This window comes from Danio rerio, chromosome 4 (assembly GCF_049306965.1).
Source record: "Danio rerio strain Tuebingen ecotype United States chromosome 4, GRCz12tu, whole genome shotgun sequence".
NCBI lineage: Eukaryota > Metazoa > Chordata > Actinopteri > Cypriniformes > Danionidae > Danio > Danio rerio.
Window position 1 is genome coordinate 13,671,910 of NC_133179.1, and position 18,405 is coordinate 13,690,314.

The 18,405-nt window shown below is 34.7% G+C and overlaps 1 protein-coding gene across 50 annotated transcripts in view; it reads right to left on the reverse strand.

The window, feature by feature from the left end:
* grip1 (glutamate receptor interacting protein 1) overlaps positions 1 to 18,405 on the reverse strand; it is a 359,502-nt gene that overhangs the window by 62,485 nt on the left and 278,612 nt on the right. For 29 of the 50 annotated variants that reach the window (XM_073946201.1, XM_073946194.1, XM_073946196.1 and 26 more), the window contains 2 exons: positions 14,843 to 14,986; positions 6,317 to 6,466 (listed from right to left, as the gene is read on the reverse strand). In XM_073946201.1, the coding sequence (XP_073802302.1) occupies positions 6,317 to 6,466; positions 14,843 to 14,986 (294 nt within the window). The remainder of the gene's footprint in view (positions 1 to 6,316; positions 6,467 to 14,842; positions 14,987 to 18,405) is intronic. The other 21 variants (XM_073946220.1, XM_073946216.1, XM_073946217.1 and 18 more) reach the window with 1 other exon arrangement.

Below are 18,405 nucleotides of genomic sequence, written 5' to 3' on the forward strand. Positions count from 1 at the left end.
ACTCATGCAAAGGCTGGAAGTGCTGAATCTGCAGGACTTCCTGCAATGGACTCGTCCTAACTCTTTTGGCTTGGTGCTGTATTTTGGGCAATGGGCCGCTGCGATTCGGCTGGCGCGGCCTCTATGGACAGTGAAATCAAGGTGCTGTGCAAATAGGGCTCATTTGGAGCGTCAATGAACTTCATCAAGCTTTAATTAAGCTTTCAATTTGGGCCAGTGAAGCAATGAACAATTTGCTGCCATTTGAGCTTCACAGCGGTGGGTTCAAACAAGGTGATCGCTGATAAGCTGCTAATATTCATTAGCACTTCTTCGGAAATTATCAAGTCATATTTGATTTCATTTCAGGCATTTCAGAAAAACGGTCTGGGATCAAAAGGTTTCGAAAATGCTTTTAGTTGAGCAGTGCTATTTTAGCCATTCTTTTACTTTTGGATTTATTATTGTTTAGTTTTTAGCAAAGACTGAACAGACTGAATAATCAAAATGATTACTTATTAAGTGATTGTTTAAAAAAGCCCAAATATAATTGATATGAATATCTCAAACAAATTTGGGAATAATCATTCAAATCTGTTTTCCGTAATTTAATGTTCGATTCATGTATGTTTCCCTTTTTTATGCATTTCAGTTGCATCATGGGGCCTGGATCTTACCTCCAAAAGCTTTTAATGTTGAAAAGTGACTCTTGTTGGCATTTTTATTAGTTTGAAGTGATATAGTCTGTGTTTCTTTTGTAAATTAAAGTACAAAAACCTGGTAATAAACCACCAGTACTCTTCTTAATTCATTTAAAGTGAAATGTAAACATCTGGCTGAAGCGATTGTATGATTTAGGCTAAAATCTTAGATAAAACCCAGTAAAATATTTCCATTTTCACAGGTGCTCAAAGAATGTGATTGATTGTTTATATATACTTTTAAAATGCAATTTAGAACTGTGATCTTCTTCTGAAACTTTGAAGAACAACTTCTTGTTCTGAAACCTTTTGTCACTTTTATTGACATTTTTAGCAATTTGAAACAATATCTCAGTTGCAAGCATTAATGAGCTGCATGCAACTTTGCCATTTTATAGGTGTTATAGGTTTTATATACAAGTACGATAGGGAAAACATGTATTGAACCCTTTTTCTCAGAAAACATTTCTAAAAGTGGCGTTGAAAAGTATTTAACACATGAAGAAAGGGAGGTGTACAAAGGCAGTGAAAGCCCAGGCAGCAGCTGAAATCTCTCAGTAGTTATTGAGCAACCTTGTGCCCTTCGTCATTGTAAATTAATATTAGCTGCTTCAGTGCAACATCTACATTACCAGGATGATGAAGAGGAAACCAGAGTGAATATTTCAGCAAGACAATGATCCAAAACACAGATAAGAAAACTTTCAAATGCTTTCAGAGAAAGGAAATCAAGCTGTAGAATGCCCAGCCAATCAACCAACTGAATCCAATAGAAAATACAGCATCTTTAAGCTGCCATCACTAAAAAAAATATATATTTTATATAAAAGTATTAAATACTTTCAGTAGTTCAGTACTTTTTCATTGTGTCATTTCATCATTACACAAGTATTTTTTAGATTTTTGGTTTTGTTTTATTTTTATTTTTGTATTGTTTGGGTTTTTACCAAAATCGGGTTAAATTCCATGTCAACAACTTCTTTTGTTTTTCATAAATTTCCCTGGAAAAAAAACATGCCTTGTTCAATACTTATTTATCCCGTTGTATATGAACTTCACAGTTAAATTTTCATCATCGAAAGCTGTAAGAGCAGATGCCAATGTGCTATAGTGCAATTCAAAACATTAATAAAGCTGTTAATGCTGTTAATTAACAGATGTTTGTTTTCAGTTAACTTAAACCTGGTTTATTAGTCTTAGTTTAAAGATGACCTCCTAGTCTTTCCAAGCTGTTGTTTATTTGGCTGGACAGCTGGTTTTCCTAACATGACCAGCAAAAATAAAATGCTCTTCTAAAAAGACCAAGACCAGCAAATCTTTTTTAACGCCGCATAGTAACTGCATTTATAGGACAAAACAGCCGGTCTGCAGCATTTGCCTTTTTATCTATGAATATTGTTCATTTTGATATATCACCCTCTCGTGCGCTCCTCTGATTAATCATGTTTTCATGAGTTAGAGTGAAATCAGGGCTGAGAAAAGGCTCAATACAACTATTACAGACCCATTATGAAATCATTTTTCTAAACAAACGGCGTGTATGAAGGGCCACGCACATGCTCATGGCAGTAAAACTGGAAATAAATTAGTGTAATAGACAAGATGCTCTATTTTTGCGCGGCAGGTACATTTGCCAAACACGAGCGGTGGGCATTGCAGGAGGAGCAGCTATTAAATGTGATGTTCAGAATAAGTGCAGCCAAGTCGTAGTAAGTTAAACACTTCAAAGTCTGACTAAAAACCGGACAGTTTAATTAGGCAAAGTATTTTTGGCTTTTTAAGCTCACATTCGTCTCACATCCCAGTTTAACAAGACAACTAAGCAAGCTATTTGTAGGGGGACTTTGTGCCAGTGGGGCTGTCAAATGTATTGGTGTCAAAAGACTTGATTCCAGATCCTGAGTATTAATAATAATATTACTATCATAATATTTACTATGCTATTTTTGTATTTAACTTGCAAATACTAATTTAAAATAAAATAATTTGTCATTAGGAGACTTTTTTTTAAAGGTAAAATAATTGCCATGTTTACATGCAATTTCTGACACCATGGTGCCAATGTTTTAACTTCAGAGGAGATAAGAAATCAATATTTGGTGGAATAACTCGACCACAAATTAAAAGATTTATCATGCTGACCAAAATTGCTCTAAATAACTGTTTATTTGAAGAAATGTTATCCAACCTTAATAGAATAATACAAATTGCACACCCATGGTGGTAATGTGGCTATGATGCTTAAACTATGATTATCACAGCTATTGAAACTGTCCAGATGATTTATTTCAAGACATTTCTCAGTGTTTGTTCTCAACATTTCCAATGTATATAACTAGTTTCTGTCACACTTTACAATAAGGTTCATTAGTTAATGTTAATTAATGCATTTACCAACATGAACAAACAATGAACAATACATTTACTACTGTATTTGTTCATGTTAGTTAACGTTGGTTAATGAAAATTTGTTAGTTCATGTTAACTCGTTGCATTAACTAATGTTAACAAGCATGGACTTGGATGTTAATAATGCATTAGTAAATGTTCAATTATGATTAATAAATGCTGTACATCATTGTTCATGATTAGTTCATGTTAGTAAATGCATTAACTAATGAACCTTATTTTAAAGTGTTACCCTAGTTTCTAACATGCCCAATCCTTCTACTTTGTTTTGATTCGATTTGTACAATTTTAGGCTATGAAATAACTCCAATCAGTTTATTTATTATTGATTTATTTACGTTTTCAATGGACTGTTGAAATTCTTGATTCTGATTGGCTGGCATACAATAAAGTCGTTTAACGCACAGGTAGTTCCAATCAGTTTTAATCACACTTTGAATTACATAGCCCTTGAGCATTTGTAGTAGCCAATCGAGTACACTGACCTGCGCTTCACCAAGAGCCAATGGAGATCAACCAACTCACCAATATGCTTAAAAAACATTTGTATAGAGTAGTAACCAACACAATATATTATGAGCTATTAGATATGCTCATGCCATTTACATGCACACAAGATCTCTCTTTCAAATGCTCCATCTCTGTCTGCCTATGACTGAATCAATGCATGTTCTAATTTGACATAACTGATTAAAATCAAGTCAAATACTACTTTTATTGTGTATTAATTGGTAAATGACCATGGAATAAGCATAGTAATCACACCCATTTCAACTTTACGTCGGGTGGTTCTTTGCCCCCACATCATGCATTTAAAATCCTTTAATAATTAGTGCTTTAACTTATTTTAGTTACTTGTCACGTTTTATATATTTATTAGTTAAGTTTACAGTTGAATCCATCAATATCGATATTAATTATTGTACAGTAATTTTAAGTCCAACTTTGGAACTTTTATTTCAGTATGTTAATGTACTTCCAACTGAAACACAATATAAAGTATGGGCTTTTATTTTGCACATCATAAATAATTAAAAGTAATAGAGGTGTGGTTAAGAGTATTGTGGCTGAAGACGTCAAACTGACATCAACAGAGAAGGACTGTCAATCCACACATGGAATCTAATGGTCAGACTTTAATTGAAGATTACTAAATAAATTAGTAATCTTTAAAAATTAAATAAAATTTTTTTCAGTCGATTAACTAGTACAATGTGCGCTGATAAAAAAAAAACATTGTAACTTTTGATTTCATGCAGACAGTTTTGGTTGGCCTCATTCAACATGACCCCATCCTGCATCTTAATCATCACTTTCTTAGTCAGTTTCTCTTTCTCAGCTGTCCAAACTCCACTTCCTCTGAGATCCTCAATAATCAACAACAACAACAACAATGGATACAAAAACAACGGAGAACAGAAAGTCGCAAACAAGCCGTTTGCTGGAAGTTGAACTGTGAGCACGGTCAGCGATGTGGGCCGCTGATTAACCATTTTCCAGTGCCAGGGTTTGTTTATTGGTCCTGTTGACAAAGGCTGCAGATAAACACCCCCTCATAGTCTGAAAGCATGCTCAGGTAATTATCTGCGGCAGAGGCGGCGACAGCTACGCGGCTCACTTGAAGGATATGAAATATCTTTCAGGATCTAATTACTGGCTAGCCAGAAGTGTAATTTCCCTCTTTCGCTTAGCGACGTAAGATATGGCAAAAGAACACTGAATGTGTTCAGTTCAGGTAAGTGCTATCAAACTCGCTGATCTTATTCAGATTCAAGCCCAGTGGTGAGGGGAGAGACGGAAACCATGTGCAAGAGGTCTGAATATCCAGATAAAGACAGACTATCATAGCAGAGAGTGAAAGAATAACAGACGCGTGCCCCTTCTTTAATACTGAACAACCTTGTTGCATTTATGGTGGATTTTTATTTCTTTGAGCGCCTTGACCAAGCTTCACTTTGCGTACTTGCATGCGTTTTGCATAATGTGGCATTTATGAAGGTTGGTTTCTGAATCACTGTGGGCGGTACTTTCAACCTCCTGACTTGTGCTTTGCACAAGGAATGGAGCAGGCAGCTATAAAAATTCAAAACCTGATATTAAAGTCAAGACGAGTCCTGGCCAGAGCCTGCATGGAGGTGCAGATACATTAGAGAAGTTTTACAGGAAATCAATAACCAAGCCGTTTTCTGTTTACTTCAGCCATTCTGATCCAAATGAAAGGTTTAAAGAATGAATCAAAGTGAATCTGGGCCAAGACTTTGGCAAGATGTTTTAACATTTAATTAAATAAATGAAAGTATACTGTCATACGGTACTAGTGCTTGGATAGTAACTATTTAATGAAGTACTAACATCTAATACATCAGAACTAGTATCTATTGAATGTGTATTAAAAGATTAAAAAGGTTCTAGTTCCTAAAAAATAAGAACTACTAACTGATGAATAAATAAAGTACCGTTGAATGGGGAAGATACTAGTGGTTAAAAATATGTACTAGTAGCATGAATACAGATACTAGTACAGTTTTTAGATTAAATGTTAAATTGTCTTGCTATACAGAGACCACAATCTGCTGTTCTACAGTACAATATGTAGGCTTTTATCCTTTCTGCATATTTGTATTTATTGTACTGTACAGACAGAAAAAAGAAGGCTGTGCACTTCATGACAATTTTTAGAAAGCACATGATGGTTAAAGTAGTACTTAAAAAAAAACTGTGACCAAAAGACCCTATTCCATCCGTTTGCACTCAAACTGTTTGAAAATAATGGCTTTCAAGCTTCAAAAAGGGTGCAAAGGCACCATAAAAGCATCCTAGAAGTACTCCATGCAATGGACAAAGTGGAAATGAATTAAATTCAAGTATCTATTCACTGGAAAGAAAAGTTGTTTGGAGTCAAACTGCTGAACCAGTTCACAAAACCAAATGATTCATTCCCATATCAATTCAACTCTCGAGCTGATTCAATTGGAGCAATTAGTTGTATAGACCACTTTTTTTGTGGGTTTTGCATGCAGTTTGTAGCCTTAAAGCCTTCTTTTGTGTTCAATCAAAGAAAATAAGCCACAGGGGTTTGAAATGATGTGAGGGTGAGTCATTTTTTGGTGAGTTGCTAAAAATGAAGCTTTTCTTTTTGAAATGGGTTTGAAATGCTTTGTTTCTTGATCAATAAAAAATGATTCAGGATTGATCTCTTAGATTCAGCTCGACTGCATCAAACGTACTTGAGCTCTTGTAGTCTTTCTTCTTCAGTTTGCGTCTCATCATGGTGCCGCGGGGACTTGTGGGATACATGGTGCGTGGCAGCGTGTTCATGTTGAGTGAGCTCAGACTGTAGGCACTCATGGAAGTGGGAGAGAACGATGAACCCAGAGCTGTGTGGGGGGAAAGAGAAAAACGTTTTAGCAAAAACTCTCATTATCATCTTTCAATGGTTTATTTCAAGAAAAAAAGTCTATGTGGCTATATTTTTGTTTTAAAATGTACAAACTTTGGTGTGGTTATGCCTGGCATCCAGACTGCAATTTATACTCTACTTAATGGAGTCATTTGACTATAATATGGACAAATCTGAAAGCTTTGGTTGTATATACAGTTTAAGTCAGAATTATTAGCCCCCTGAATTATAAGCAGCCCTGTTAATTTTTTTCCCCAATTTCTGTTTAACAGAGAGATTTTTTTCAACACATTTCTAAACATAATAGTTTTAATAACTCATTTCTGATAACCGATTTATTTTATCTTTGCCATGATGACTGTAAATAAAGTTTGACTAGATATTTTTCAAGACACTTTTATATACCTTAGAGTGACATTTAAAGGCCGAACTAGGTTAATTAGGTTAACTAGGCAGGTTAGGGTAATTAGGCAAGTTATTGTATAATGATGGTTTGTTCTGTAGACTATTGTAAAAGATTTTGATTAAAGGGGCTAAACATTTTATCCTTAAAATGAATTTTAAAAAATTAAAAACAGCTTTTATTCTAGCTAAAATAAAACAATTAAGACTTTCTCCAGAAATAAAAATATTATCAGATAAATAATATTTTTAAATAAAGATTATTTTAAAAATATTTTAAATTATTTATTTAAAATAAATTAATTCAAATATACATCATAAACAAATAAATCAATTAGTTTAAATTGTTTCCGAAACATTTTTTATTACATTTTCAGTATAAATCTTTCAAAATTTAAGGCTAAAGTATAAGCCCCTCTGTAAATTTCTTTGTCAACATTTTAAGTCATGATTAACAGAGCAAGGAAATGTTCATGCTTTTTCCTATAATATTTTTTTCTTCTGGACAAAGTATTGTTTCTTTTAATTTGGCTAAAATAACAGCAGTTTGTATATTAAAAATAATAAGGTGGACATTATTAGCCTCTTTCAGATTTTTTTTTCATTGAATGAATCCACTGTTGTCCAATGACTTGACAATTAACCTAACTTGCCTAGTTAACAATTAACCTACACTGTAATACCCAAAAAGTTAAAGTAACTCAAACCATTTGAGGAAACCGATTGCAACAAACCATATAAGTTCAAAAACTAACCCTAATGAGCATTGTGAACTTAATTAATATAAGTAAATAAATCCATTTGAGCACAGTAAAACCAAATACATGAAGAGAACCCAAACCAACTGAGTACTGTAAAACCCAATAAGTTAAGACAACTCAAATCATTTGAGGAAACCGATTGCTACAAACCAGTTAGTTAAAAAACTAAAATCTATGAGTAATGTGAACTTACTCCATTTAAGTTGAAGTAATGAGATATTTTATTAACTTATTACCTTCAACACTGAGTTCAAAACTCTTTTCAAATGAATCGAATTATTCATTCATTCATTCATTCATTTTCTTGTCGGCTTAGTCCCTTTATTAATCCGGGGTCGCCACAGCGGAATGAACCTCCAACTTATCCAGCAAGTTTTTATGCAGCGGATGCCCTTCCATGCGCAACACATCTCTGGGAAACATCCACACACATTCACACACACACACACACACACACACACACTACAGACAATTTAGATTACCCAATTCACCTGTACGACATGTCTTTGGACTTTGGGGGAAACCGGAGCACCCGGAGGAAACCCATGCGAATGCAGGCAGAAAATGCATACTCCACAAAGAAACGCCAACTGACCCGAGGCCGACTCAGCGACCTTCTTGCTGTGAGGCGACAGCACTACCTACTGCGCTACTGCTTCGCCCTGAGTTGAATTAACTCATTTCATGTGACAAAGTTGACTGTTGGGTTTTACAGTGTAGTTATAAGCCTTTAAATTGCACTTTAAGCTTAACAGTAGTATCTTGTAAAGACAACAGAAATGGAAAGGAATAGAAATTAGTAAATTATTAGAAAATTATTATGTTTGAAAATGTTTTGAAAAGAAATGTAAACTGTTAAACAGCACATAATATCTGATAAAGATTTAATTTCACAGAAGGGCAAAAAATTTCAACTGTACAGAAAATCTACTAGGAATAAACATCCAAGCGACATCCAAAACACTACCGGTACGTCAATTCCCTCAGATATACAGACTCGACAGCTGTGTTATTAGTTGTATTTCATGTTGTGAGTTTCAGTGAAAGAACATCTGACACCGAACGACAATTTACTTTGATTAGTGAATAAAAATAGTGCAGAATGCCATTTTCCGTATACTTTTAACGCTTTAAACATTCAAACCCCATATTCCCAACTGAACTTTTCAACCCCACTGTATCTTGACGTTTTCTAGCAATACTCAAACAACAGGTATACTGAAAATAAGAGCCACGGTTTTGTCACCCGTCGAGGAAATGCACAAAACAAATCAAAGAGCTGCAGACTGTGCCCTCGTGTTTGACACAGTGTGAACGGTGGTAAGTCTTCATCAAAGCACGTGTCTAAAAATACTCCCAATGCCTAAAAGCTACTTCTTATCACGGAGCAACCACTAAGAAGCGAATTCATAGTGATCAGATAGAAAGCTTCAAAGCCATTATTTTAGCGCTCGCACACTCACACAAATCCCAACTGGCAGAGCATTACTACTCTATAAAAATATGTTTTATTTGGCCGGGACACTGGTGATGCTGAAAACATGGCAGGATTAGAGCAGATTACAGTCTTATTTTTGCTTTGCTGTTTGAAACAGTTTGTCTGCTCTTGGCAAATTAATAGAAATTCTGTTTGTCTCTCATTTAAAATAAAAACACTAAACCATATACAGATTTAAGAGCCACATTAAAGCCTTCTGCTCCACTTGCGCATAGTAAAGGATGAGCTCTTCCTAATGCAAACATTATGGAGCTAATGTCCAGCAGTACTGGCTAATTTGTCCTTAGGGAAACAGAAAGGCAAATTAAGTAATACAATTCTTGGGAGAGTTTTTGCGCTTTCACGCATATCAAGGACACATTTATTAAAGATGGGAAAAGCCTTTGAACTCACTCAACCAAAGGGGACCGATATATATATAATCCAGAAAAAGAAAAAAAAAAGACTGTGACTAAAACGTATTGATGGAATGACAGTAAATTATGTGAAGCCACCAGGCATTGAAGTGCCCATGGCATCTTTATGACCCTACTGAATGGAGAATGTGAGACACGACTGCAAAGGTGAGAAAAGGTGCCTCAAGCGGTTTTAGCCATGTTGCTAACCTAAAAATTCAATCATATGTGTGAAATAAGGGCCAAAACAGTTCAATCGCTCCAGGTTGTCAGGTCGTTGGATAACTGGTTGCTGCAAGGGTTTTCAAACAGAAGTCAGCAGGTTTTTTTCAGTAGGTTTATGAAAATGCATATAATCAATATTGATGTTTATATAGTATAATATAAATAAGTCACTCAAGGATTTGCAAAGGACAGCAAGGACATTTTGTCATATTTAAAGTCTAAAATGACTGTTTGTTTGAGGTTTTTTCTCAAAACTTTGCATTATTTGCTTCCATTCTTGTGCTTTGCTGTAAAAATACAAACATTCATTCAAATGTTCATCGAAACCCTGGAGGGACGGATTGATGTAATATAAAACTGTTAAATTTCAATTTAACATTTCATTACATTTGATCTTATTCACATTATAGATTTGATTTAATTACAATTAAATTGGATTTCATTCTTTGTACACTTTTTTTAAACATATAATTCAGCTAGAGGCTAGATGAAATGCATGAGATTAATCAGTTATTTATTTCCTATAATCAGCCTTAGTATTAAACTAAAAGAGAGATTGATGGACAAAAAAGCTAGAAATATTTATAAAAAAAAACATATTTGCTTTTTACTTAATTCTTCTGTTATATCCACTTGTTAAGTTGATTCATATTAAGGGATATGTTTAGGCCAAGTCTATGCCGCCACTCATTTGAAATGAGAAAACGTTTGTTTATGACACTTTTTAGGCATATTACACATTTATAAACGTTTAACATTACCATTAGTTGAGCCTCCCCATAGTTTAAGCGCTGGCTTACCTAACAAACGGATTATACTTTATTGTTTAATAGGTAATACATTTTCTATAAATAGTGAGTTATATAAAACACATTGGGCTTTATCTTATCTTTATCTATCACTGGCGCATGGTCTAACAGGGTTGTGCTTATTCTCTTAATGAGTTATCAGTGTGTTTTGAGTATAATGTGCATTTAACCAATCAGAGTCTCATCTCCCATTCTCTTTAAGAGCCATTCGCTATTTACATGACAGACTTTGTGAGTGGAAAAACTGAAGGCGAGAAAACAGAGTTAAACAGACCATATGCAGTGTGAGGATAACGAATGAGCCTCCTCCATTTGGCCTCTTTACGTTACTTTTTTACTTTCGTGGAGCAAGGAAATGGTGTTGTACTCATTCCACTGAAGACAACCATTAGCCTACATATTTAATTTCATTTGTTAAGCACAAAGATTTGTTTCAGAACTATTTCTAAATTCAGTTCTAATCTGCAGCAAACAAATAAATAGACAATAATAAGTTATATCCAAATACACATCTTATTCTTATACCCTATATCATTACAGATACGCCTCCAAAACCTGACAGGTGGACAAATATAAACTTGTTTTTAATAAAACAAGTATAACCTGCTCATTACAATAACCATTTGAACCTGCATAGGCACATAACTAACACCCTCTGCGCTGGACTCTAGACCAGTGTTCAGTTGGTCAAAGGCGTGGTCTATTTTAAGTTCTTCAAGATAGCATTTTAGACCAGCACACCCATGAGTCCACAAACAGGTGCTAATAGATTTGCTATTTAAAGAATGTGGCGCTGGTCTGAAAATAGCAACAAATCATGCCAAACACGTCTTGCGCCTTATTGCACCGGGTGTTTGATAGGGCCCTTGTAATCAAACATGTTTCTCATTGTAAACCTGCTTTACTCATGAAAAGATATGGCTGTCATTATATTTAAAAAATAAATATGAATCCTTTTTAAAGGCCCTCATTCCAGTTTGGGATCACTGACATCATTAGCATTAAACTAAGCTGAACTTGGTTGTATCGTCGGTAGGCCCTTGTCAATCACATCGCCAGCTTGCACTAAAAATGAACAACTTCCAATTGCTTTAATGCTGCAATCACTGTCAAAGCGAAAGAACGAGACCAGGTCATATCTAACAGTCTCTCAGTGCCCTTGAAATGCACAAAGCGCCAGCAAAAAAAAAAAAGATCAATAGAGCTCTGATGGCTGGAATTTATAGTAATGAGTCCGTATAATCAAATCAGACTCTGTAAGGCCGCTGAAAGTGGAAACGCATGAGCTAAAAACACAAATGAGGAGCGCTTTTGTGGCAAGTGACAATCTCCCCATCTTATCAGCCAATTAGAGAGCAAGCCCATGACCTCGGGATTTCAATTATCATTGACTTCACGTCCAGGAATGTACTTGAAGACCATGAAGTTCACCCATGACCGCACAGGGAGAAACGATCAGGTCGAGTTGCTGGAATGTCAATAGTGCAATATTGCTTCCTTAACACGGATTATGTTCCATATCCCCTAAAGAATGGCACCACAAAGATGTCCTCTGGATTCACTGTGTATCTTCTGCACAACAGAAAACCACACTGAATGGCTCAGCGCTCCTCTGCCTTTGTACGGTGACTCTGAGCTTTGCCGTAATGTGCTATCGCCTCTGGTAGAATAGAGCTCAGCTACACCCACAGATGGAGAATAAAGGCCAGATATAATACGGAGGAAGAGAGCAGTGGAGAGAGAGAAAAACAGTCTTTAGCCTCAGCATAGTTTAGAGACAAGGAAACAGCCGGGGAACAAATTAGTTCTGCTCTGTTTTCCAAAGAGATCAAATAAAAGCGCAGTAAAAAAGACAAAAACAAAAACTGCTTTATCAAATGAGACATTCTAAAGAATACAATCCTGTATTCCACACCACATTGCTGTCTAGTGTAAAGCTTAAATGTCTAGGTTCTATATTCTGCAAAAATGTGTGCATTAAGAGAACCTCTGGCTGAAAATGCATGATCAGCTTGCAATGCAAACTGTTTAAATTAGTTCAAGAGCCACTTACAGTTAATTAAACGCATGAATACATACATAAAGTATATCTGTGGGTAAATAATGATAACAATCATCATTTAAGAATGTTTACATATTGTATCTTCAGCTTTAGATACAGTATTCTCACAGACATTGGCTTCTCCTGAGCCACCAACCTGATTTTACCAAGTAGGACATGTTCCTGGATTTACATCTGTTGATCCTGGAACAACATTCCTATCAGCCAATCAGAATTAAGGGATATGTTTACCGTTTATGTTAAGTGTAGGGTAATGGTTAAGCTTATGCACTCCTACATGATTGTTATCCCACCATTTGTCCGCTCTGATTTTGGGAATAATGTACAGTTATGGTTGGGTTTAGGGGTAGAAAATAAGTATGGATTACATTTTCGAACAAAAATGATGTTCCAGGATCAACATAGATGTTAATCCAGGATTGCATCGTACTTGATTGTATCATGATGTGCCCTCTTAACTTGGCAACGTTGCAATGACATAATATATCACATGTGGAACACACATGGAATGCCAAAAAAACATGTAAAAGATGCAAAACAGACATGAAACTGAAACCACAATAACAAAACAGATTTGGAACACATAAAACGAAAAAGATGTGGAAAATATGGAACACACATGAAATAGACTTGGATCACATGGGAAAACACATGAAACATGGTTTTGGAAAAATTCCCCCCACATGAATATATTCCAAACCCCAGAAATGTATGATCCATTCTGTTCCATTTATGTTCCACCAGTGTCCAATGCATCCACTCACATGTTCCTTGTGTGTTCCATAATTTTCACAAGTGCTCCAAGGGTTCCACCAACATTCCATATATGTACTAATAGTGTACCACATTTTTCACAAGTGTTCCAAGTGTGGCATTTTAAAACATGGGATTCCATATGTGATGCTCAAGTGTTTTTTTTAAACACACATTTCCCAGATCAGCTTCTGTACACGCGATTTGAAGAGGAGTGAAAGTGGACACTTTGTGATTTGGGTGTTTCAAACAGACAAATACACTTGAAATACAGTAGGCTATGTAAACATGTCCGTCCTGCTTGGTTTATTATAAGCACTAATAATTTTGTCTTAAATTAGCATGAACAGTTACTAAAGTAATCTAATGCTTTCATTATAGATTTGTGGATTGGACCTCTGTTCTCAAACAAAACAGTGGTTAAAAATGAAAGATTCGCCACTCTTCACTAAATAACATAACTAAATTAAATTAAAAGAGTGTTTATTTTCTCACATACTTAATTAATTTCTGAATAAGTCATTGATTTTAACAGGCTAATTTTTATTTTATTTTACCTTTCATTTTATTTTCAACTTAAGCGTATTCCGTATTTTTACATCCCAATGTTGACAGGTATGATGTGAGGCTCAAGTATGTTTTCCTGTAATTGATTACCATCAAAAGGTCTGTTTTAAGATATTATACCTTGACTTTTTGTTAAACAATGAACACACACACAACCACAACCCATTTCAAGAGTTCATACTTTGCTGATGATTGATAATAAAAGCTTGTTTGGCATGCTGTCCCGGGAGAAAGCTCTGAGCTTGTGAGATCCCCGAGCACTGGGCTCCCTCCTGTTCGAGGGGAGTTTGAGCTCAGGTAGATCTCAATGAACTCCCCCGACATAATTGTAGCTAAAAGATGGATATGGATGACTGAGGATAGGTGTACTCGCTAAGAGATTGACTATGGTATCAATTTTGTGGGTTCAATTTACTTAGAGTGCATGTTATTTGGACTGTGGGAGGAAACTGGGGAACCTGGGAAAAACTCACACGAGCACAGGGAGAACAAGCGAAAATCCACACAGAAATATTATCTGGTTTAGTAGGGACTTAAAGCAGAGGCATTCTTGCTATGAGGCAACAGTGCTAGTCACTGGGCCGCCGTGTCGCCCATATGGAAAGAAGGGAAAGTAAGGGTGGGTGGGGGAATTTCTTCAAGATGAACATATTGAGATAAGAAAACTCTTGTTATTTATGGTGAGTTAGGAAACATCTGATTGGATAATCGATCATGAGCTAATACTGGAACAGCTGAGAACAATCATAAGCACGTGATCCTCTCGAAATTAGCTTATAAATAAACTTCACAAAATAATGGAATGAATCTTTTTCTCTCTAATATTAATGATAGACAAGGAGGGACACATGAGGATGAAGGAAAAAGGGAAGAAACATTACGGGGGTTGCTTGGAGAGGTTTTCTTGGCCTGGCTGTGGGACTGGTCGGGGTGGTAGGTGTTATAGTGTTGATAGGGAAGGAAGTTGCTGTTGTTGTTGGTTCCGGATTCCCAGGGCAATGGCCGGGTACTCCTTTGCACCTTGACTGAGCACACAGAGAGGAGAGAAAGGGAGGAGGTGAGCAGGAACAAACATGTAGGACAGACAGTTTTAAAGCTTTTCAAGCTGTGGTTAACCCTGGGGCAAAACCATTACTGTTAAACATGATTAATGAAATCGTGTTTGAAATATTTATTTAGCAGTCTACTTTCTAGCAGGGTTTTATTTATTAGCACAACAATAAAAATATTAAACATTTCACATTTTCACTACCAGACAAAAGTCTTGCCATTGATCCTAGTGTTAAGAACAACAAATAATAACTTGACTTTAAGTTGATCATTTAGAAAAGTGGCAGAATCTGTTGAATTGCATCCCAATCATCACAAATACCACAGAAGACCTATTTGAACCCGCATGGACCCAAGATTCAGTATGGGGGCATGCGAGAGTGGATGGCAACATCAACAGCCTGAGGTATCAAGACATTTGTGCTGCCCATTACATAACAAACCACAGGAGAGGGCAAATTCTTCAGCAGGATAGCGCTCCTTCTCATACTTCAGCCTCCACATCAAAGTTCCTGAAAGCAAGATCAAGGTGCTCCAGGACTGGCCAGCCCAGTCACCAGACATGAACATTATTAAGCATGTCTGGTGTAAGATAAAGTTAGACCTTACTGTCCTAATTAAATTATTTAACATCAAGGCATGATCATATTTGCCTTTGCCTTTCATAAGCCACTTCTGATATTATCTAGTTATTATTTGTTGTTCTTAAAACTTGGATAGGCGAAAAGACTTTTGTCAGGGAGTGTACACTCAAAAGTGAAGAATCATACAGATCCAATTTTTTGTCCATAAAAAAGACAAGATGTACTGAAGAATGTTTTTATACATAGGACATTGTTCAAGGAAAACTAAACAAATGAGAACAAAAACTATAAACAAAATATAAAACAGATAAAAACACGAAACAATACAAAAAAAGCTAAAAAAATAAAAAAATAAAGAAGAAAAACTGAATGTTTAAGACAGAATCAACAAAAACAAGACAAAAAGTAAACTAAAAACAATTCTAAACAGGAAAAACATCTAAAAAACAAAACAAACAAAAAATGCAAAAACACAACAAAAACAGGACAACAAAGTGAGACAAGAAAAAACAAAACTAGTTGATTAAATTACCCTCTTAAAGTCATGTTCCAGGTAAAAGCAATCAATGCCACAAAAAATGCAAACATCACCAAAAAAACTGCACCTGCAGTCTCCCTAACAACATCTTCTGAGACTTTGGCTTGTTCACGGTGGACAAGCAGACAGATTTTTTTTAGTTATAGTAGCAAGCACAAAGAAACATTCACATAGCAAGGTCTTAACCAGAAGCTAGTTCTCCCCCACAAAGCGTCCTCCAAGGAGAGCAACTCTGGACACCTGCATTGATCATTTTCTATTCTGGCTTCTTTCTGTTTCACAGTTAATTTTAGCACCATGTTTGCTGTGCTTTCAGACACACAAGCACATGGGCTGGAAAGAATGAGTACAAAAGCAGAAAAAGAGAAGGGGAAAAAAGGGGCAAACTAGAGGGCAGTGGCTGTGAAAGGGGAAGGAGGACGGTGTTTTTGTGTAGGGAATGAGAGCAGGGATCCATCATCATGATAGCATCAAACAGAAGCATAGAGTCAAAGACAGTGAAGAATCCATCCAGGTAATCAGGCCTGGACTGATGAGAGCCATTACTTCTGCAATTATGTATGCGTGTATGTGTCGGTGAGATATAAAAAGAGTGGTTCGTGAGTCATAGAGGGGAAGGTGCAAATGAAAATATTAACAGTGTTTGCAGTCTTTTAATAATGTGTGCATGTAAAGGTGTCAACAATTTAAAATAATTATGATAACAATTATTTCAAGGATTATTTTGTAGAACATTATAAAACAATTTCAGACACAGAAGCATACAGGCTGGAAAGAACGAGTACTAGGGCTGCATGATATATCGATTCAGCATTGATATCGCAATGTGTGAATCTGTCACATCACAGAAGCTCAAGACATTTCAAGTTCATTTAAACCATTTGGACACAAGCCATTATACTGTTTTCTGCTTTATCAATTAGATAAGAATCAACTGATTGGGTTTATATGATTCAACATAGAAGAAAAATTATGTAAATTATATATTTATAAAAAGAAGATGCTGTTATTTTACATTTGATTATGACATTTTTTATATGTCAATATACTCTTAGAAATAAAGGTACACGAGCTGTCACTGGGGTGGTAGTTTTTCAAAAGGTACACATTTGTACTTAAAGGGTCCATATTGGTACCCCACAAGTATATATTAGTACCTAAAAACTTTAAGGGGAACACTTTTGTACTTTTTAGGTACTAATATGTACCCTTGAGGTTTTAATATGGACCTTTTAGGTACAAATTTGTACCTTTTGAAAAGGAACCACCCCAGTAACAGCTTGTGTACCTTTATTTCTAAGAGTGTACTGTTAGACTCCCCCAAAACACATAATGTTGTTTATTTAATTTCTATCTTTGTTCTATTGTTTTCATCTGTGCTTTAAATGATATAATTTTGTATATTTTATGCAGATGCACTCCCCTACAAAATAATCAGTTTTTTCAAAATAGATATCCTGTTAAATTATATTCATATCGCAGATAAAAAATATTGCAATGACATTTTTTTCAATATCATGCATCCCTAACAAGTACAGTAGAAAAGCATATTTTTTAAAAGCAAAAGGTGAAAATAAATACAATTATAATGTCATTTCTTGCCATATATAAGATAAATGTGTTTTTCATTCAAATTGTATTCATTTTTGGAAATTGTAAAATGCTATAAATAAATAAATGTATAAATTATTTATCATATAAGTTATAATATTAATAGTAAAATATGCATAGTTTAAACAATAAAAATAAACACATATTCTAGGATGTTTTAGTTCTTATGTTTATAATATAATATAACATAATATAATATAATATAATATAACATAATATAATATAATATAATATAATATAATATAATATAATATAATATAATATAATATAATATAATATAATATAATATAATATAATATAATATAATATTATATTATATTATATTATATTATATAATACTGGCATATTTACTTCTTGATGTGCTATATATCATTTTTAAACTTAGAATTTAAAGCAATTTAAATGTATAATTTGGTTGATACAGCTCTCATATAAATTAATGTATTATTAAATTACTACTAATAATAATACATATATAATTCAACATTAATTTTATGTTTATAGGTATACATAATAATTAAAATGATTAAAAACTGCAAAAAGTTCAATATAAACAAATTAATTAGTAGAGAAATATGATATAAATTCAAATAAATTTCTATAAACACGTGTAAGTTTCTCTATAAATTGATTAATGTGGTTTGTAAATAGTTTAATACAT